We start from the raw sequence: 21,751 nt of genomic DNA, 5'->3' as shown, positions 1-21,751 counted from the left end.
ATCTGTTTGCCGCGTAACAATGAGCCTGTAACCTCCCGCCGTAACGGTTTTTCGTCTTCTACTTTATCGCTGGATTTATCGCGGGAAATTTGAAAGCGATAAATATAAGCGATAATTTTTTCCGGTTAAAAGCGATATTATCGCTTTACTTATCGCAACGCCCACGACTGATAATAATGAATACGTGAAAGAACATTAGTTTTCTATAAATGCAAAATCTAAAAGACCTTCTCTGTGAATAAGACAATCCAGAGAGGGTAATTTAAATCGATCTCTGATTCCACGATGAATCTAGTGAATGGAACAATGTTATTGTGTGACTGTAAGGATATATCTAAATTTTCATTACAAGACCACAGCTAAAAACATCATCAACATATATGTACCAAACAGCATTTGATGGCAGATTATCACAAAGTAACCTTGAAAAAATTCATGTTAAGTTTACTTAAAACTGGTGAAAGAGAATGGTCAAGTGCCGTGGCAATTTTTTAGTATAATTTTCACCATGAAGTTCAATTTTACAAACCTTGATGCATCAGCAAATTCTTTGTAGTTTGACATATCTTACTTCGATCATGAGGCGCTCCTTGCAATATAACAATCAGTATTACATGTGTGACTATTGTGTAACTGTATATAGTTATAGGTGAGTGTAGGTAAGGAGGGTTATCCTGTTGAGATATCTGGTAACTGAGACAATAAGCTATGCCATTTTGACATTGTCAAGCGGCACCTCGGCCAGCTCTCTCTCATGTATTTCTATGTTCGTGTTTATTGTAACTTACAATGATAGTTAATATATGTAAGTAAGGGATACATTAGGTGAACTCTTGTTTTGTTTACATTACGTAGTTTACGTTAGTGTTTGGTCTGATTCGTGTACTGGCAGTGGAAGACTAAAGATGAATCTTCATAAGCTTTAAATTAGCCCTAGCCCTTTCTGTAAGAACTGTGTGTATATGTTTTTTCGTGTTAGCGTAACTTGATAGAAGTGGTAAGATTGTTTACTTTTAAGGCGTGGAAGTGAGGTGCTGGTATGAAAGTAGACTGTGGCATGACACCAGTGTTGCCACTGTGATCTATACCAGTTCCCACAAATGAGTGAGATTTTTACCACAAAATTCCTACAAAGAAATCTGGATTTCCACATTTTCCCCACAAAAAGAAGGAATTATTATATACACAAATAAGTTCATTGCAACCTATAATTCGCTCACAAAACATCCCATGTGAGGAAATTTCTCCCACAAATTTATGGAAAATTCCCGCAAGATGGCATTGGTGCATGACACCACAAGTGCGACTTCCGGGGAGGGACAAATGTTCACACTTCGCTCATAAAACATCCCATGTGAGGAAATTTCTCCCACAAATTTGTGGAAAATTCCCGCAAGATGGCATCGGTGCATGACACCACAAGTACGACTTCGGGGGAGGGACAAATGTTCACACTTCCAGTACGACTTCAGGGGGAGGGACAAATGTTCACACTTCCTCCCAACCCAGGAGACAGTAACACCACCAACGAATCCCCAGATGTCTACAGTCAACGACGCCAACAGCCAACGTGGGGGAAAAGTGTGCACTGCTATTCTCTATCGCCTCTTTTACACTGAATTGCATGACCATAGTCGTGATCACTGTTTCAGATGCATTCGTTCTTCGTGTTGCTGGTGCTGGTGGTCACTGTGTTAGCCGGGGTTCCCTACTATCAGAGACGTTCATTGTACCCATTGAATTATCATCTCATACGGAGACCAGCAAACGCCGTTCAGCAGCCATTTCGCTCGGTACATCAACCTGGATTCCCATCAGCATATTCAGGAGAGCGGGTGAGTTCTGCTGTGAATATGAAGTAGATTTTTTTTTTTTTTTTTTTTTTTACTTTCACAAAAATGTTCATCTAAATATCAAAGAAAATAATGAAAAGGATCAAATACTGGTTCCCAAAGGATCCATGCCCATAACATTTGGATTTGCCTCTTCATTTCTGTGGCCCGGAATGTAGACTTTGTTGCAGCGAGAGGTAGAAAGTTTCATTCAGAAGTGAGTTGCACGTCATCCCTAGTGGGAACTCATTAGGTCAAGCCATTGTCACACTTGAATAAAGTCATTTGACGCAGACGATAGCACACCGGTATGGAAAAATTGATAGAAACTCAATGTCTGTTTATGAATCTGAGCTAAGTTTTACCAAGTAACCTACACGTGAGTAAGTCACATGATTTCAAATCATGACAGTGTCCGTTACGGAAAATAACTCTTTAATCAAGAGAAATGATATCATATGCATGCTCAGTAATATATACATAAATATATAAATTATACGGAGAGGAGGGTCACCGATTTAATGAAGCGCCCTTGCTGTGGATGTGCTGTGTCTTGCGACACTGCTTCTGACCCAGGGCAGTGGACAAGGTGCAGGGATGACCTGTCATCTAGGAGGTGCTAAGATGGGAGGGAGGGTGGAGGGGTGTGGAGTGTTTTCAGGGATGGAATGGGTGGGAATGATTTTATGCCTTTTCCTTTTTGGCTACCTCCCTTGTAAGGGGCAAAAAGCCTTGGTATGTGTATGTATGTATGTATACTACATACCCGTTTTCTTTAGGTGGACGACACGCCCGCTGGTTCCTATTACCATGGCCAAGATTGCTGCACAAATTCCCCTTTAGGATGGCAGGGCATAAACATCGACACGGGAAAATAGAACAAATGGACCAAAAGATTAATGATGAGTGGTATGTACAATTATTCATAATAGCTATTGTAACTTGTCAAACTTGTTGTCGAAATGTTTAGAAATAATAATTCCTTCCAAATGTGGCAGAAGAAAACACCATGTGTGAACGAAACCTTTGCTAGAGCTTTATCAAGTACAGAGACAGATTCCCACCTCCGAATATATCCAGTATACCCCAAAAGAGCGAGGTGCTTGCATTTGTAAAGTCTGAGTCAAAATCATCGTGTACAATCAAGAACATTTGTTGGCCGTCATTTGGTCACCACTTTTTGGACTATAATGACTTTTCCTCATATTTCACAAATATCCTCTTCAATTCCTCATGGGAACACTGTATATACTTAGTTTGCAATCTATTACTTTGTACTTTTTTAACCTTGAACCCTGTGTCGCTCAGTGGGACATCTTAGAATGCCCGATGGAGTTTGATTGTATCTTTAAGTAAGATTGGGTGTCTTTTGTATAGTGGTACCCGATAGGGACCATGAAGTTCACTGCATTGAAATTACTCTAGCCCACTATATAGATTCCAACCTTAAATCACTGTACACCAGATAGATATCGCGACCTAACCTCACCATCTCCTCGCATTCTCCCTTGGGAACTGTCGCTGTCTGACCTGACCCACTCCATTTTACTACTACACCGCGGATGGATCACCTACCTGCAGTATAGACACAAACTTGTAAGGCAGTTTTAATTCACTCAATAAATGATTTACTGGTCCCTTTTGTTTCCGTAACCTAAATCCGCTACACTGTTGATAACTCGGAGTGACAAAATATACTCGTTGCTGCTGCCCCCACCACCGCTGGAACCCCCGGCGTCTCGCTGCCCGCTGCCAATGACGTTTTCCTGAAGCTGTCATCTTTCTGCAAGGTCGACGCGCCCTCCTGGCTTTGCCGGGCGGAGATCTAATTCTTATCTATATACAAAAGGATTCTTCCCCCTTATATGTATATATATATATATATATATTTATATATATATATATATATATAAATATATATATATATATATATATATATATATATATATTGAGACATTCTGACAGGTTGATGTAAGCGGAATAGGAAACACAGGAGTCTTAGTCTTGAGTTTATTCCTGACTAGTTTCGCAGGTATGCGAAACTAGTCAGGAATAAACTCAAGACTAAGACTCCTGTGTTTCCTATTCCGCTTACATCATATATATATATATACATATTATATATATATATATATATATAAATATACATATATATATATGTGTGTATATATATAAATATATATATGTATATATTATATATACATATATATATATATGTATATATATATATATATAAAGTGAATTGCTATAGTGCACTGTAAAAAAATCCAACTTAGAGTTAAACTGACTCCCAAAGATTCTAGGTAGACTGCTAATTGCCGTATATATGTATATATATGTATATATATATATAATATAAATACAATATATAATGTAATACAAAATACAATACAATACAATATAATATAATATAATGTAATATGATATAGTATAATATAATATAATATAATATGATATAATATATTAATACAATACAATATAATATAATATAATATAATATAAATAACATAATATAATATAATATGATATAATACATAATGTAGATGCATTAAGCCGAGTAAAAATGGCCATTACACAGCAGGACAAAACCCAGTTAGATCTTTAGTTACAAAGAAGGGAACCAGTGTCAGTGAGATGGATGAATTGGATTTAGAAATAAACGAAGGAATAGCTGTAGGAAGCAGATGCCTCTCTGTCCTGTCATCTGTAATGAAGATTGGGACTATCGGCAGAAGAACTAAGCTAAGACTATACAACATTGTAATGAAGCCAACAGTCCTGTACGGTAGCGAGACGTGGACACTGATAAGGCAGAGAGAGGAGGCTGAAACTCCCCGAAAACAATATCTTGAGAAGAATCTTTGGATAATATGATGAGGAGTAAGGTAGCTGGAGATTTGGACAAAACAGGGAAACCTGAGATCAGACCGGACAACCGTATGGTCAGATGGAAGTGTAAAGAAGATGGGCAAGGTAGGCTAGTCTCATGGGACCATCACACTTCTCACATAAATGTTGTTCCTGTAGGACACGCCTTTCTCGTAAAAATGACGTTGCACTTTCATCACTAGCAGCAATTGTCAAATGAAATTCTCTGAGCAACATCTCTGGATGGGTAAGGTTAACTGCAAAGAAATATGAAAAATTATGAAAAATATAAACAAATAATTAGAATATAGCAACAAGTTTAAACTAGTAAGTTACACTTTAGAAAACAACATCAAAACGTAATGGTAAAATTTGAAAAACGTACCTCTGTTACACAGTGATGACAAAGGAATCACAGACGGAGAACTGTTATTATTATTTTTTTTTTGTCCGCGTTCTTTTGGCGCGTTCCTCGGTGCGTCGAATAGGTAGGCCACATACTATACCAGAGAAAAAAAAATCGTAGGCCACATACTAAACTGGCACCGGCTTTTTCACATCATCGTTACACAAAGTATGCAAGATTACTACAGGGGAAAAGACACTTGGAAACGATCATTCATTTCGACTATTACATCCTCGGATAGATTACATAAAAACAAATGTTCAAGTGGATTTAAGTATACAACATGAAGCTCACTGGCTGAGCGAGTTAGGGCGTCGTTACTTGCGGCGAAGGTCGAGGTGAGGGCTGTTCGAATCCTGCTACCAGTGAAATTGAACCAAGGGCATGGTTCATTAAATTTCACGCTACAAAGCCCTCTGTGAGGGCCACCGTTACTGATGTTCCCATTTTGGAATGGGAATATATATATATATATATATATATATATATATATATATATATATATATATATATATATATATATATATATATATATATATATATATATATATATATATATATAAATGCAAAGATGTCCCATGCATTTCATCTGGCACTATAAAAGGAAGGAAGCTTCTTCCATTTTCTATGGGGACATCTTCCCTCAAACTGGCAGAAATTATGTGATTCATAGAGTTCAAAAAGATACCTGAAGTCATCTCTCCATCTAAGGTTTTCATGTGTTGGCATTATTTCTGTGACAGATTTTTTTTTTTTTTTTTTTTTTGTCTTAATATTTTCCCAAAACATCGTCTTCACCCAGCATGGTTTGCGGTCGGATAAAGATGTCCTCAAGTCCTCAGCTGATCCACTTTCACAAACCAAAATGCCAAGGTGTAGAGTTCTTGCAGAATTTTTTAGACAGACCACCTGATATTCTTTATCATTAACAACTTTCCCATCAAAATTTCTCTTCATCAATAATTTCTTTCATCCGGTTCTTGACTTTTTCTGCATCCTTGATCACTCGACGCTAAATTCCCAATTGTGATGGTATGGATAAATCTATTCCTTCTTCTGGCAGGTTTTGAAAAAACATTTGAGGCTTTCGTTGTCGACAAGGACACTTTTCGTACCAGCTTGGCAACAAATTTTGCTTCATGACATTTCCATCAAGTGCAACATCTGGAAAAATAAAATTTGAAAAAGTAAAAAGAAATATTCTTAAATTGTACATGTTTCTCCCTCTTTTGTTACCTTGTGTGTGTGTGTGTGTGTGTGTGTGTGTGTGTGTGTGTGTGTGTGTGTGTGTGTGTGTGTGTGTGTGTGTGTGTGTGTGTGTGTGTGTGTGTGTGTGTGTGTGTGTGTGTGTGTGTGTGTGTGTGTGTGTGTGTGTGTGTGTGTGTGTGTGTGTGTGATTCATTTAATTGATTAATCATTAACTCCACTTACTTGCATCTACGTAATATGTCTGAGGATGTAGAAGACGAAAGTATTTACTGTTGAATTTTATTTCTCTTAGTGTGTGTGTGTGTGTGTGTGTGTGTGTGTGTGTGTGTGTGTGTGTGTGTGTGTGTGTGTGTGTGTGTGTGTGTGTGTGTGTGTGTGTGTGTGTGTGTGTGTGTGTTTGTGTGTATTCACCACCACCATGGTCTTTGGATCACGTGTTGGACTTGTGATCGAGAGCTATTTCCCTCTCGGAAAAGAGCTCAAAGCTCGTATGACTGATCTATGGGTGATACTGTGACCTTACACGCACACACACACACCCAACTCCCCTCCCACGACAGTTGGAATAACGAATCGAAGAGCAGCGATACTGAAATTATTTTCAGCCCTGGGCAGGATTCGAACCCTGACCGCCGTGGTGACAGTCAGAGAGTCTGCCGACCGCACCACCGAGTCGTGTGTGTGTGTGTGTGTGTGTGTGTGTGTGTGTGTGTGTGTGTGTGTGTGTGTGTGTGTGTGTGTGTGTGTGTGTGTGTGTGTGTGTGTGTGTGTGTGTTTGTGTGTGATTCATTTATTTGAATAATCATTTATTCATTTTAATTGTTTTGCATCCTAAACTCTTTGCCATCAATAACGGCTCGACATAACAAAAAGTAAAATCTGTGTCAGTCAATCTTACCTCGACCAAAGTTGGTCTGAAGGTTTCGTATTGGTTACATTAAGAAATATTGTTGAATCGTGTTGGAGGTAGACATCTGAAAGGCATAGAATTGTGTCACTAGTAATACGCAACAATGATAATAAGTGGAATCTAGACAGAACAATTCAAAGGGGAACCAATGTAAATTAACTGAAGGGAAGATAGCCTGGATCTGTGAGTAAACATGATCTTAGAAAAATGGGTGTAGGACAGTTGCTCACCGGACAATCGCTCACCGGAGAAGTGACAAATAGGACACTTGCTCACCAAAGATTTTTTTTTTACTATATCTTGATGGGAGAAATTTGTATTGAATTTTATAATGATTAAAAACTAAAATATGAAAGTTTGGATATTGTTTGTGTATTATTGCTGTAATAAACCTAAATATAACTAAAAAAATCCTGTATATTGTTTGTTATCAAGTTCAAGAAAAGTAAAAAAAAATCTTTGGTGAGCAAGTGTCCTATTTGTCACTTCTCCGGTGAGCGATTGTCCGGTGAGCAATTATCCGGTGAGCAATTATCCAGTGAGCAACTGTCCGTACCCGTAGAAAAATACCAAGCTCATTTCGGCAATCTTTTGATCACATGGGTAGAAAACGTTAATCTACAATTGTTCATGTCCGTTGGACATAAAAACGTTTAAGTGCATTTACTTCTCCAAGTTCAAATAATACCAAGAAAATCCGAGAAACGCAATCATTCCGTTTATGCCAATTCATTCAGCCTACCTGTCTCACATATTCATTTTGTTTATGGTTAACATGGCACACATTAAGAAAATAATAGTAATAACGTTTATGTTGACAAAAATATAATACTATTCGATTGACATATCGACGTATTATTGATAGATGATTTATGTGTTGTAAAACACTGTCCCGATTAACCTATCCCTTATGGGGATGTACGTTTTATATTATTTTGTTTTTTACAGGGCTGTCTTGCTCTTCTCAATAGCACCCATTAGGAATAATTTATGTGTTGTAAAACACTGTCCCGATTAACCTATCCCTTATCGGGATATACGTTTTATATCATTTTGGTTTTTACTGGGCTTTCTTGCTCTTCTTTATAGCACCCATTAGGAAGAAAAGGAATTGTAATTTCCTTTTATTATTGCTGGCTATTTTATTCACCTCAGTTGCACTCCTTCGGTGGCAGACAGTAGCTCGATAAAGGAACAATAGAAAAAAAAAGTGGGGACGAACAACTTCATCACAGAATCATTTCAAGGGTCTGAAGACAATCTTAAATATCAAGTATGAATGAAAGTGTGAGGTTGATTGCGTGATCACAAAAAGAGATGACAACGTCCTATTTCCGCTGAAGGAAAGACAAAGTGTTGTAACGTTCTATTGTGTCGCTCTTTCATGGCTTTACTCTTCCACCATCCCCTTTTCTGTCTCTCCACTCACCATTCTATAAGTTAGGATGGTTTAGAATTCAGCTGAATGCCATTAAGGAAGTACTAAAGAAAAAAAAAAAAAAAAAAAGCACAGTCTTCCCCCACTTTTCTCCGCAGCCCAGTTCCACTCTCCAACCTCAGAGGTCACCCAATATCGTCAAGTGACCTTCCTTGCATGCCTATTCAGCTTCGTCACGTTGGATTTCTCCTTCCTTCTCTCACCGCTCCTCCCCCCCTCCTGCACCACACCCTCAGCCTCAAATCCCTGAGGAGCGAACGACGAGACATATAAAAGAAGCTCTATCAGCCACGTGACTTCAGTCTCGAACTCCGATCTCGACCACCAAGGTAAGGAACACTGTTACTGAATAACGCGTGACCTCCAGAAAATGTGGCGAGCGAGAAGTGTATCCAACCTGTCTTCTCTTAGGTTTCAACAAGGCAACTGTGAACATATTTATGGCGCCATTCCCTATCGAGAACTAATAAGTGATATATAAGTTAGAGTATGAAATGATTAAGTACCTATAATGTGTATGCATATGCATATTTATCCTATGTACAGTCACTCAAAAAAAGTATCGGTTGGTGGTTTTAGGTGTTCGTGGGAGACGAGTGAATCAACAGAATCGATATTCCTATAAAAAATGGTAGTCGTGACAGAGTTGCATCCTTCTCCCCCCCCCCGTTAAAATACGTGGAGTAGAATAAGCATTTAATGCTTCAGTTCAAGAGTTTATTCAACAAAAGAAAACAAAATTTATACATACATATATACACAATTTTACAAAAATAACTTGTTGAAAAGGGAGAGCATGAAGCAAAGCTTATTTTTTTTTTTTTTTTTTTTACAATTTAGTATAATATATATGCTTTTTACAATGAGATGAGATAACATTCGCAGAAATGTGACACAACGCCTGCTAAGTCCGACCTCACGTAGGAATCGGGATCACGTGTGGGCATCGTATCTTTCGGGGTCAGGCGGAGCTCTGGTTTCGCGATGGGGAGAGAGGTCAGGTCGATCGTTGACGTGACGATAATTGCTCACTGCGCGGGTCCGGGTCACATGTAAACGCCATAAGTTCGTTTTCCGTGACGGGTTTTAAAAACGTAGTGTTATTTATTCGGTGTTTTAAAAGAGTCTCATAAGTTTGATGTGTTGTCTTTATTTGTTTCGCGAGGTTAGATCCTACATGGGAGAAAAATTCATTAAATACGTTCGCCACTTCTTTTTTAGTTTTTCCGTTTTAATAATGTCTATTAATTCATCGGTGTCATTATTTTTGGACCTAGCTAAGTTGTTTATTACTTCCCATGTCTTTTTTATATTACATCTATAATTTTCGAGCAGTCATTGTATTTTTTTTCGCGGTTACGTAAAATTGTTGTAAGTTTGTTTTTGTACGCTTTGTATTTGTTTTCGTCTGTCAAGGACTTGCTTCTAATAGATTTTCTTGTAAAGTTTGTTTTTCTTTCGACACGCGTCTCTAAGACCGTTTGTAAACCATGGTTTTGAGTTTACGTTAAATGGTTTTATTTCAACTTCTCTCTCTGGGCAACATTTGTTTACATTACTCATGATAATGCTTATAAATTGGTTAATTTGGCATTTTCTGACTCGTAAACCAGATCCCAATTTTCTTCTTTCAAGCATTGATTTAATTTTGCAATACTCTTTTCGTCCATTTTACGTTTCAATATAATTCTGGGTTTTGTTATGCAGTGCATTTCTTATGGGTTGATAGTGAATACCGGTAGATGGTCACTTATATCAATTATTAAGATCTCACTATAAATCTCTGCATTTATAATATTGGTGAAAATGTTATCTATCATTGTCTCAATAGTATTTGTTATTCGGATTGGTTTATTTATCAAAGGATACATATCTAATGTCTTATTTGTTCGTGTGCCTCATACTTAAGTAAATCTATGTTGAAGTCCCCACAAAGATAGGTTTTTGTTTTTAAATGGAGTCATGATTTCTTCAAGCATATTTGTGAACTCATTGATGTTCGTGCCTGGCTTTCTGTAGATACTTGTTATGACGGTATTTTTGTTTTTGTTTTTTTACTGAAAATCTCAACGGCTATGCAATCAAATAAGTTCTCATACGAATTAGTGGATTGATTTATTGGTTTGTATGAAATTGAATTTTTTATGAAGATAGAGATTCCGACGCCTTTTTGGATCTGTCTATTAACACTAAAGGGGGTATAGTCTTGTAAGAAGTTTACTAGACATCCTGGGTCAATCCATGTTTCGCTTATACTATAACGTCAAAGCTTTTATTGAGTAACTTGAGATAAGTCAATTTTCTGATAGCGTTTAGGCTCCTTGCATTAATGTGAATTAGTGTGAAACCATCAATATCACGAAATACTGTGTCAAATTGTGTATCACTATAGTAATCGATGTCTTGTTAGTTTTGAGTAGAGATTTAATTCGGGGTCAATTTGGGTGTTATTGTGATTAAATATCGAAAATTCCTTTTCTGATATTTTGTCTATTTCTTTATACTTCTTAATAGCGGTATATACATCTGGGTTTTTCGATGCGAGATTTGGCGCGGAAAACAAAAAATCAATTTCTGTGTTTGAGATGGCATGATAGGGAAATGTGTTTGAGCAGTCAGTGCAGAACCAGTTTCTGAAAATATTGGGGTTATTTTTGGCAGTATTTACGAGTATACTTACGCACATGAAAAGATGTAAATTTTTGCATAATGAGGTGATTGGTAGGGACAGGGGTATGGCAGAGAGAACAGTTTTTTTGTTATGTTTGTTTTTGTGTTAGCTGTAGTGTTCATGGTTATGTTTGTGTTAGGAGGTTAAGGAATGTGAAATATTGAAATTCAAATAATTGTTCAAGATTACTTACCTGATTTTCTTTTTCATCCCTGCACTTGACATACACCTTGCAGCCAGGGGGTTCTCAGCCTTACTAGGCCCATTCACCCTTCACCATTTGTCAAAATGTCATTCCCCCTCCTTTCCAAGATTGTCTGTTTCAAAAGGTGCATTCTAAATAATATGCAAATATTACTAAAAACCCTTTTATTTTTTCCAAATTAGTATATATTTTTCCCAAATTAGTATAAATCCAGCCCAGGTGACAGGCCAGATAGGCCAAAACCTATAATTGCTCTCCTCACCCCGTAAACTGACTGTGGTCACAAATCACCCCCAGAAATCCCAAGATTCCCCCCTGGGGGTGAATTTCACCCCTAATGAGAACCCCTCCTCTAATCCATGCCGAGATGATCTTCCCTTTTTTCCTCAGGTCGCGTGCTGTTTTGGCAATCTCTCAGGTTCGTTTCGTCAGGTGCTCATTCACGTAGATGCCCGTCCCCTTCAACTTCTTGGCGTTTTTCAGCACGTTCACCTTCGATTTTCTTGACACGAATCTCACAATTACATTCTGTTTTCGTTTTCCCAGTGTATGGCAAATTAATATCTCTGTGTCTCTGATATGTATTCCCATGTTACTTAGAGAATGGATCACTTGATTTTCTACAATGTTCTGTCCACTGTTATCCACACTAAAGTCAGAATCACCTTTCACGGCTTTTGAACAATGTGTCAGAGTTTAGCGTTTACTTACGTCCATTTCCATACGATTTCTTACCAATATTTTTAGAGACTGTACATACATGCATGTCCGCAAGTATGTATGTATGTACGTGCGTGCGTACACACACACACACACACACACATATATATATATATGTATATATATATATGTGTGTGTGTGTGTGTGTGTGTGTGTCTGTGTGTGTGTGTGTGTGTGTGTGTGTCTGTGTGTGTGTGTGTGTGTGCGTGCTTATATACTTCATCCCAGATGGAGGGAGAGGAACATGGCAAAGATGAAGTATATAAGTCGTTAATTTTCTGAGACTGTATGTACTTTGACAATGTCCCGGTAAGGACAAAGCGTCAGTGAATAAAAATCCACCTGTTCTCTGTGATTACCTCATCACCCTTCCACTCAATGAGATATCTATGAATGCTGTATATGCGTATATGAGTAATCTAATGTTGAATGCTGGACTTGGGGTAGAGACGTCATTGGTATTAGTATTGCTCCTTACGAGACCCTTTTGTACAGTATTTTTATTTCAGATAAATAGTTCTTCTGGGACATTATTAATTTTCTTCCGGTTAAGAACTTTGCCAACCATTTCCTCAGTTGAATATGTTTGTATAATGGTATTCAAAATAGATATATGAATATAGTTAGTCCATGGGCTTACTGGAATTAATTCTAACCCCTGAATGGCAAGCTTCCTTCAACTGTTACCAGTTTGGCTAATATATATGCTTTCAATTTCTAACGGCTTAATTTATTAGTACTATTAACCCATTCAACTCCGATGACAAGATGTCTTGTCATTTGGTCAAATAAAACAAAAAATCATAAAACACCAAAATGTTTGATCAAACACCAGAAAAATATGACGTCAGTCCTCGCTTCGCTGCGAGCGAAGCGAGGACTGACGTCATATTTTTCTGGTGTTTGATCAAACATTTTGGTGTTTTATGATTTTTTGTTTTATTTGACCAAATGACAAGACATCTTGTCATCGGAGTTGAATGGGTTAAAGGTAATCTGGCTATTTTGTTAAATTAATATTGAGTATTTTCTCGATGACAGACCACGCCCTTCTCTAATGAAGGAGAACAATTCTCAGAGGAGAAAGGTTGTTGTTGTTGTTGCTGCTGCTGTTGTCGTCATCGTCGTTGGTGGTTAGCCCAAAGTGTTATAGACATACTGGAGTTGCGGAGGAGAGAGATGGCCCTCTGGGCGCCTAGCAGAGGTCTCACACCTCAATATGTTGTCGTCGTGTCTGTTTACTCCCTGAGTTGAACAATCTTTTAAATATGTCTTTGTTCGTATGTGAGGCGGCCTAGCAGTTTGAAAATATGAAATTTGTTGTGTTACTTATCATGCGCTAGTATATCATATGTGTATGCTGACAATAGAGGATGTTATTTAGGAAAGCTCTAATTTTTTTCACTTTAGTTTAGTATCCGACTCGTGTAATAGCAGTGGAAAACTACAAAGAGTTCTATTTGGTTCTAAGTTAGCCATACCTTTTTCTGTAAAAAATGTCTGTATATTCTTGTTCATGTTAGTATGACTGGTAGGATAGTGCTGTACTTTGATGGCAAGGAAGTGAGGTTCTGGTATGGAAGTAGACCTGTCTAAGGCGTGGCACCGCGTGTACGATTTCCGCGGAGGAATAAACTTTCACACTTCCTCCCAACCCAAGAGTCGGTAACATCACCAACGAAGTCCGAGATGTCTGCAGTCAGCGATGTCAACACCCAACGAGGAGAAAATAATATGTTCTATCCCCTATTTTACACTGAATTGCATGACCATTGTTGCAACCCCTATTTCAGATGCATTCGTTCCTCGTGCTGCCGGTTCTGTTGGTCGCGGTGTTAGCCCAGGTTCCCTACTACCAGAGGCAATATGTGCAGCATCAAGTACCATACTCAAGTCGCCCATCGTACCCATTGAATTACCATCTAGTGCAGAGACCAGTGCACGCCGTGCAAAGGCCAGCATTCCACGCACAAAGGCCTGTACACACTGTACAAAGGCCAGTACACCATGTGCAGAGCACAGTGCACCATGTGCAGAGGCCAGTACATGCCGTGCAAAGGCCAGTACATATAGTGCAGAGTCCAGTGCTCCCTTCACACGAACCAGTCCAAATAGTACACCAACAGCAGCAACCAGTTCATGTTGGACAGCAACCAGGATTCCCGGCAACACAGTCAGGAGGGCAGGTGAGTTCTGATGTAAATATGAAGCAGAAAGAGCTTGTTTTTCACTTTCTACCTCATCCCATTTCATTATTTCTTCCCGTCAGCTTGCTCAGGGGAGTCATGACCTTGCTATTCTCACTATAATTCTTCGGTAAACTAAAGCTGAAACTGTGAAGAGGCTAAAAATAACTACTATACATATGATAATTACTATACTATATAATAACTATATAATATAATATACTATAAATATATACTATATATACTATAATACTAAATATACTATAATATACTATAATACTATAATACTATGATATAATAATAATACTATAATAATACTAAATATACTATAATATACTATAAAATAACTACTATACATATGATATAATAATACTATAGCTTAGATACATATGAGCTCAAGTTCAGTATCATTCCCTCAAAAGATCAATGCTAACTCTTTTTACCCAAGATAATTATGAAAATCAAATTATGAGGCAGTCACCCAAAATGAATAAGGCCTATCTTAGATCAAAATTCCACCATACTTGGGATCACATATGAACCTCATACAAAGTGCAAAGGCCATCACAAAAATGACAAACAAATAAAAAATCATTGAACTTGGAACACACTCTAGGCGATACAAATAAATGTCCAATACTCTGCGCAAAATTCATATTACACAACTACGTATTCACAGTCTATTTTCTAACAGCCAAAAATATTAGTAAAGAAGATATAAAGTAACCTACACGTGTGCAGGTCAAATGATGTCAAATGATGGCATTGTTCGTTCCAGCAAAGAACCCTTTTAGTAAGGGAAATAATAATGTTTGTATATTCAAGAACACATCCACGTTTTCTCTAGGTGCATCATTCGCGAGGTGGCTCCGATTACCATTACTCCTGGAGGGTGAACGGCGATACTTATACCTGGGGCAATGCTCAAAGTTACTGCAAGCGTCTCCCTGGAGGCTGGGACGCCATTAGCATCGAGACACACGATGAGGACAGCTGGGTGAAATCAGTATTGACTGGAGGTATTTATGCACAGTTGTTCATATTAGTTGTAATTTTTGAAATATATTGACTTTTTTTTTTAATTAACAGCTACTTCTAAATGTGGGATAAGAAACCACCATGTGTTAATGAATCCCCCGCTAGAGTTCTCTTAATTGTAAAGATTACCATCCCTGAGTATATACTGTAGGCCCCCAGAAGAATGGGGGGAAGTGCATGTGCAAAATCTGAGGACAAAACAACCCTGGTCCAATGAATTTTCATGGTTATAAGCATATCAATCCACGTACAATCCTGAACCTTTGTTCAACCAGTCATTTTATCACAATTTTTGGGGCTATGGTAATTTTTTCTCATACTATACATATAACCTCCCATTTCTTTGGGGGTGCATTGTATTTGCTCAAGAGTTTAATTTACAACTTTGTACTTGAGAAATTTCTAACAAACGAAACGTGGCATGACCAATAAGTGCTTGGCCCCGCATGGTGTTTCTAATTTATTGACTTATTTCAAATACACAATTATACCGACCCACATGGATTTGTAGCTGTGACAGGATTGTTGGTGTTATAGTGGCAACCTTCTTCCACGTGGCTTTTTCTTTAAGAAATGGAATAAAGTCCAAAACAACTTAATAGAACATCAGATTGTCTGTAGCATTGGTGTTATGGTGCGTTTTCCATATGATTCTCAAGCTGTCTGGAACACTCACCCCATCTATCCGTCCTTCCAGAAAACCAAAAGTACATCTGGACAAGCGGTTCTGCCAGACCTCACCCACACTTCGTCTGGAGTACTGGACAACCGAGCGGAGATCTTGACTGGTCACACACTGGATCGTAAGTATTCCCTTTCTTTCTCGCTGTCTGTTTGTCTGTCTCCCTCACTCCTTGCTTCCTCTCTGTCTATCTATTTATCTATATCTCTGATGCCCCCTAGGGGTGCTGTTCTCTTTTACTGCCTAGACTAGCTTTTTGAATTGAAAAATGTCCAGAAATAGGTCCCGTGAGAGAAAGGGAACGAAAGTCATTTTTAGTTCAAACTTGGATTCTCAGCCGAGTTTTGTAAGTAATCGATGAATTTCTAGATATTGATACTCGAGTCAATTTTTGTGTGTATATATATGTATTCTAATTGGCTGTTCTACCAACTGAGCATTTATGTCCTTCTTGTGTGTATGCATATACATTAATTCACATTTACTTATATGATTTTTTTTCTGTTTTCTCTGCCGCAGGTTAAACTCCCCTCAGCCAGACAACGCTGAAAATAACAACGAAAACTGCCTGGCCGTCCTCAACAACTTCTACCAAGACGGCGTCAGGTGGCATGACGTTGGATGCCATCACCTTAAACCCATCATCTGTGAGAGGAGAGGCTCGCATTTCTAATAAATACCAGAAGCCTCCTGTGTGAGAAAGAAGACTGCGACGTGATTTCCCCTCTATAAAATACTTAAAAATCTCTCGTTCCAGGGTATAATGGATGATCACTTAGTGTTCTTGACTCAAGATTTAACGTTGTCGAGTTCAGTCCTACTCATCGGACAGTGTTTGCGAACTTCTTTCTCTTCTCCTCTTTGCAATTTGCCCTCCTTCATCCCACCAACACTGAAGTCTTTGCAGAATTTGGCAAATGCCAGATGATTTCATTATGCAAGTGAGGGCCAGAATCCTAATGGACACCTGAATTGTTTCGGGTAATTGAGTCTATTCAGGATTCGATCCGCCCTCCAAGTGCATATGATCCTCTGTCTTTTGCCAAAACAAAATATGTACACCATGTTAGAATGGCTAAGTGCCAAACTGCCATGTTGGAATCTCTTCTGGTCTCACTTGTTAAGAAGAGAAAAGGTAGGGAAATAAAATTTCACACATCAGTCGCAAAATGAATGACACAACTAGTAGTTTGACTTTGTGGTTAAAGGCTGTGGGGTTTTAAAATAAAATGAATCAAATTTATGAAATTTCCTTTTTCATTATTCCTTATAGAATTTCACACATCAGTCGCAAAATGAATGACACAACTAGTAGTTTGACTTTGTGGTAAAAGGCTGTGGGGTTTTAGAATAAAATGAATCAAATTTATGAAATTTCCTTTTTCATTATTCCTTTTGTGTATCAGCAATTTTAAGATGGTGTTCTTTGACCTTCATCATCTGGATGAAACCATCTAGTATCAGTCAGAACGACTTTTGTAAAGTGCATTATTATGTTAAATAGGTTGCTTGAAATGTGTCTCACATTTTCAGCGCAAATACTACCCATAAGCTTTAGACGCATTCTGATAAAAATACATGAATGGAATACATATTTCCTTTGACTAACTACGAGATTATTTTGAGATAAACAGGGAGGGTTTCGCTGTCTCTGACTTCTTCGTGAAACAAATTATCTAACCCTTGTGGGTCTGAGTCAAGCAAGAAATGAGAATGGATAAGGTTGACTTTTTCCAAACTGCCTTTTTGGCTGTAAAAGCGCAATTATACACTCATAATGTATGTTTATCTCACTGGGAGAAAGGGATGCCTATTTCATAAGAGTATTAGTGACTTTTTGGGGCAGAGTTAGAATATTTGGTAATCCAGTTATTAAAGTGAAATGAAATGTAGCTTGTGTAACTGATATACTTATAGTCCACCAAATTCATGTAATATTATTATTTCTATGGTTATGATTTAGTGAGGTTAAAGAAAGTGTCATTCAGCATGAAAGTATGTTTGATCTCAGTATCATTCAAGATATAGATATAGTCTGTGTGTACCGGGTGGCTACAAGAAATGAAAGTCAATTGGTGGGAAATACACTGTTTTCACTGATACCACTGACAACTAATGCGTGTGTATACAAAGAGAGCTGGCTCTCAACTGACGCCCAGCTGCTAATTTGGCGCGAACAGACATGCATCGCATTTGCGATATCCAATACAATTACAATATACACAATGATTACACATAATTACAATAAATAATAAAACAACAAACAACAAAACATATGACAATTTTATAAAGAGGGGGAAACATATAATTCCCCAAATAAGCAACACACAATTACAATGTACGATAATGGTATGATATACAACATACCACGCTAACACATGTGTAACTGATATCCCTGTAGTCCACAAACTTAATATAGTATTATCATTTATATAAATGTGACTTATCGGGGTCAAGGAAAATGCCAGGAAGCATGAGAGTCTGTTTGGTTCCAGTATCATAAATGATGGAGATTGAGTGATGTTTGAAATTACAAGGCGCAAAGTCTGATTTATGAGTTTGGACATCAACCAATTTCTCAGTGGAATTAAATATGATAAGAGCCTTGTTTTGAAGGTCATCTTTGATTAAAGTTTGTGGACGTAGAGATGTTGAGAGTTAACAAATTGAATGAAAAGGAAAAAAAAAGTATACCAGAAGCTGAGAGATGCTTGGGAGGTGGTGAGGAAGAAAGAGGAGGTAGGAGTAGAAAATAGAATGCAATAGGTAAGTTTTAAGGAAGTCATAAAATGTGCTGGACGTGGAGGGAATAGAGAGAAGGGTTGTAAAGGGTTGGATGAAGAGGTAGAGGCGTAACAGAAGAGAAAAAACAAACATATGTGGATTGGTTGTAATGTAAAATGTATAGATGGACAATATTAAAAGAATCGAAAGTAGTAAAGGGAAGACGATGGAGTATTTCAGGGAGACTGCAATGTGAAGGAACTTAGTGGAAAATGATTGTGGTAGTGGGAATAGCCAGGAAAATTACTGTTACGGGAGAAGAAAATGACAGGTGTGTACGAAAAGATGAAGTACAAAGAGCATTGAAAAATATGAAAGCTGGTAAGGCACCTGGGCTTGAATGGGTGTTGTGCGGAGTTCCTGACAAAGGGAGGAACGGTGACAGTGGATTGGTTAGTGGGATTGTTTAATAGATAGGAGTGTGCCGGAGGACTAAAGGAGTGCTTATATTGTTCCGCTTTAAAAAATATAAAGGGATATTTTTTATGGTATTACGTTTAGATGTATAATTTTGTTGAGTGTAATTGGAGAGGCATATGGGAGGGTGTTAACTGAAAAGATTAAGAGAGGAATATAGGAAGTATTTGTTGAAGAACATTGTGTGCTTAGGAAAGGTAGTGTGTGCGTGTATAATATTTGTAGTAAGTCAGATTTGAGGCTTTGGCAAAAGCTAAGGACTTTTTTTTTGGGGGGGGTCTTTACGGACTTAGGAAAAGATTATGACAGGATAGACAGGAAGGCACTATAGGAGGTATTGTTGATATATGGGATTGGGGTAAGCAAGTGAAGGCAGTTAAAAGCTGTTACATGATTAGTGGACTTGTGTTAGGGTTGGAAATGGTGAAAGTGAATGGTCTGGGGTGAAAATGGAACTGCGCCAGGGTTATATTATGTCGCCATGATTACTTAGTGTATACATGGATGGAATGACACGGGAGATATAGTAAATGCAAGGGTGACGGGTAGATGATTAAAGATGGTTAGAGGGAGTGGAAAGGAGTGTGAAGTGAGCCAGTTGTTGTTTGCCTATGACATTGCTCTTGTGGTTGGGTCATAGGAGGGTCTAAGAGCAGTAAGTGACGGAGTTTGGGAAGGTATGTGATAGGAAGAAGTTGGAAGGAAATGTGGGTAAAACCAAGGTTATGAGATTACAAAGGGAGAGGGTGGCAGTAAGTTGGAAGTAAGTCTGAAAGAAGAGAGGTTAGAGGAAGTGGATAGTTTTCAAGTATGTAGGGTCACATGCAGTAGGGAATGGAGGAGTGAGGGTGGAGGTGAACTGTAAATTAAGGGAAGTAAGTCTTGGGGAAATGAAAAATATTATGAGAAATAGGTATCTGGGAATAAATGCCATGAGAGGATTATATGAGAGAGTGTTTGTGCCTTGGGCATTGTACGAGGCGGAGGCTTGGAATTTAAGTCAGGTAGAAAGGAGAATTTTTAATGTGTTTGAGATGAAGTATTTCATAAGTATTGTGGGGGTTTCGATAATGTATAGGAAGTAAAGAGGATAGTGGGGATGAAAAAGGAGCTGACAGATAGAGCTGATGAAAGAAAGTTGGTGGAACCATTACAAGTAGTGATCACAACTTAGATTTAAGTTACAAGAAATGAAAAAAATCAATAAAGTAGATAGTTATGTATCTAAAATACTTGATTTCAGTAAACCTTAGTTCATAGACCTACGTCAGGCACTTGACCTTACAGACCGGGAGGCAAAATTAAACGAAAGATCTATAGATCAGATGTGAGAAATATTTCAAAAAACGCTTATTAAGATGATTTGTACTTATATCACGTTTAAAGACAGATGCCCCCTAAATCAGGCTCGTCCAAAATGGCTTGTCAAAGAAACTGAAGAAAGTATTACTAAAAAGAGATAGGCTTATAAGAAATACAAGAGTTCTGGTGCACCAAACGACCATCAAAGTTATGTGATAATACAGAGGGATAAAAAAGAAAGCGATAATACAAAATAAACAATGCTGATAAATCCAAAGAGAATCCCAAAGAATGCTAAGGTTACATTAGAAATAGAAAAGTTATTAGGAATCTCATTGGCCCACTATTACCTGCTGACGGTGAACATGAATATTTGAATGAAGGAACATGTGATATATTAAACAACTATTTTAGCTCAGTATTCGTAAGCGAAACACCAAGTGAAGTCCTCACTGAAACCTGCGATAAGTCTAGGGAAAACTTACTACTGTAAATATTTCACAATAAAAAGTTCAAAGATGTATAGAAAAAATCGAAGTTAATAAAACACCAGGGCCTGATGATTAGCATCCAAGAATCTCAAAAGAAATAAAAGATATATATATTGTTGTTCCATTAGAAATTATTTAAAAAAAAAATCAATCATATCCGGAGATGTCCCAAGAGAATGGAAGTTAGCTAACGTTACTCCCATATTCAAAAAGGGTGACAAAAAATTAACTACAGGCCTATAAGCTTAACCTTAATCGTAGGAAAAATTATGGAAACTATCATCAGAGATGCTACCAAATACGATTTAGAAAGTAACTGTTCAATAAATGATAGCCAGCATGGATTCAGACGGAAACATTCCTACTCGAATTCTACAACACAGTCACCTCAAATTATGACAAAAGAAACTATGAATTTAATATATATGGACCTTGAGGAGGCTTTTGATACCTTCTCGCACGAAAGACTACTTGCTAAATTAGCTTCACACGGAATAAGTGGTAGCCAACAAAGACGGTGAACGCATCAAAATCTTCTACAAGGCCCTTATACACTCGGATTACAGTACAGATGAACGCATATCAAAAGAAA

General features: G+C 37.8%; 2 protein-coding genes across 3 annotated transcripts in view; both read left to right on the top strand.

The window, feature by feature from the left end:
• Positions 1 to 3,464, top strand: part of LOC143018018 (uncharacterized) — a 7,481-nt gene extending 4,017 nt beyond the window's left edge. The window contains exons 2-4 of one of the 2 annotated variants that reach the window (XM_076173055.1): positions 1,653 to 1,835; positions 2,612 to 2,741; positions 3,414 to 3,464. In XM_076173055.1, coding sequence (XP_076029170.1) covers positions 1,653 to 1,835; positions 2,612 to 2,710 — 282 coding nt within the window. In that variant the 3' untranslated portion in view covers positions 2,711 to 2,741; positions 3,414 to 3,464. Of the gene's footprint in view, positions 1 to 1,652; positions 1,836 to 2,611; positions 3,387 to 3,413 lie in introns of those variants that run through there. The other variant, XM_076173056.1, reaches the window with a different exon arrangement.
• Positions 3,465 to 8,877: 5,413 nt separating this feature from the next.
• Positions 8,878 to 17,413, top strand: LOC143017806 (uncharacterized). The gene is made up of 5 exons (XM_076172700.1): positions 8,878 to 8,992; positions 14,053 to 14,445; positions 15,293 to 15,464; positions 16,181 to 16,286; positions 16,685 to 17,413. The coding sequence occupies exons 2-5, from the start codon at positions 14,053 to 14,055 to the stop codon at positions 16,836 to 16,838; spliced, it is 825 nt and encodes a 274-aa protein (XP_076028815.1). The 5' UTR covers positions 8,878 to 8,992; the 3' UTR covers positions 16,839 to 17,413.
• Positions 17,414 to 21,751: the final 4,338 nt, after the last annotated feature.

This window comes from Oratosquilla oratoria, chromosome 33 (genome assembly GCF_046742065.1).
Source record: "Oratosquilla oratoria isolate Oo_2021 chromosome 33, ASM4674206v1, whole genome shotgun sequence".
Lineage (NCBI taxonomy): Eukaryota > Metazoa > Arthropoda > Malacostraca > Stomatopoda > Squillidae > Oratosquilla > Oratosquilla oratoria.
The sequence above is the reverse complement of the archived record's forward strand: the minus strand, read 5'-3'. Positions and strand labels throughout refer to the sequence as shown.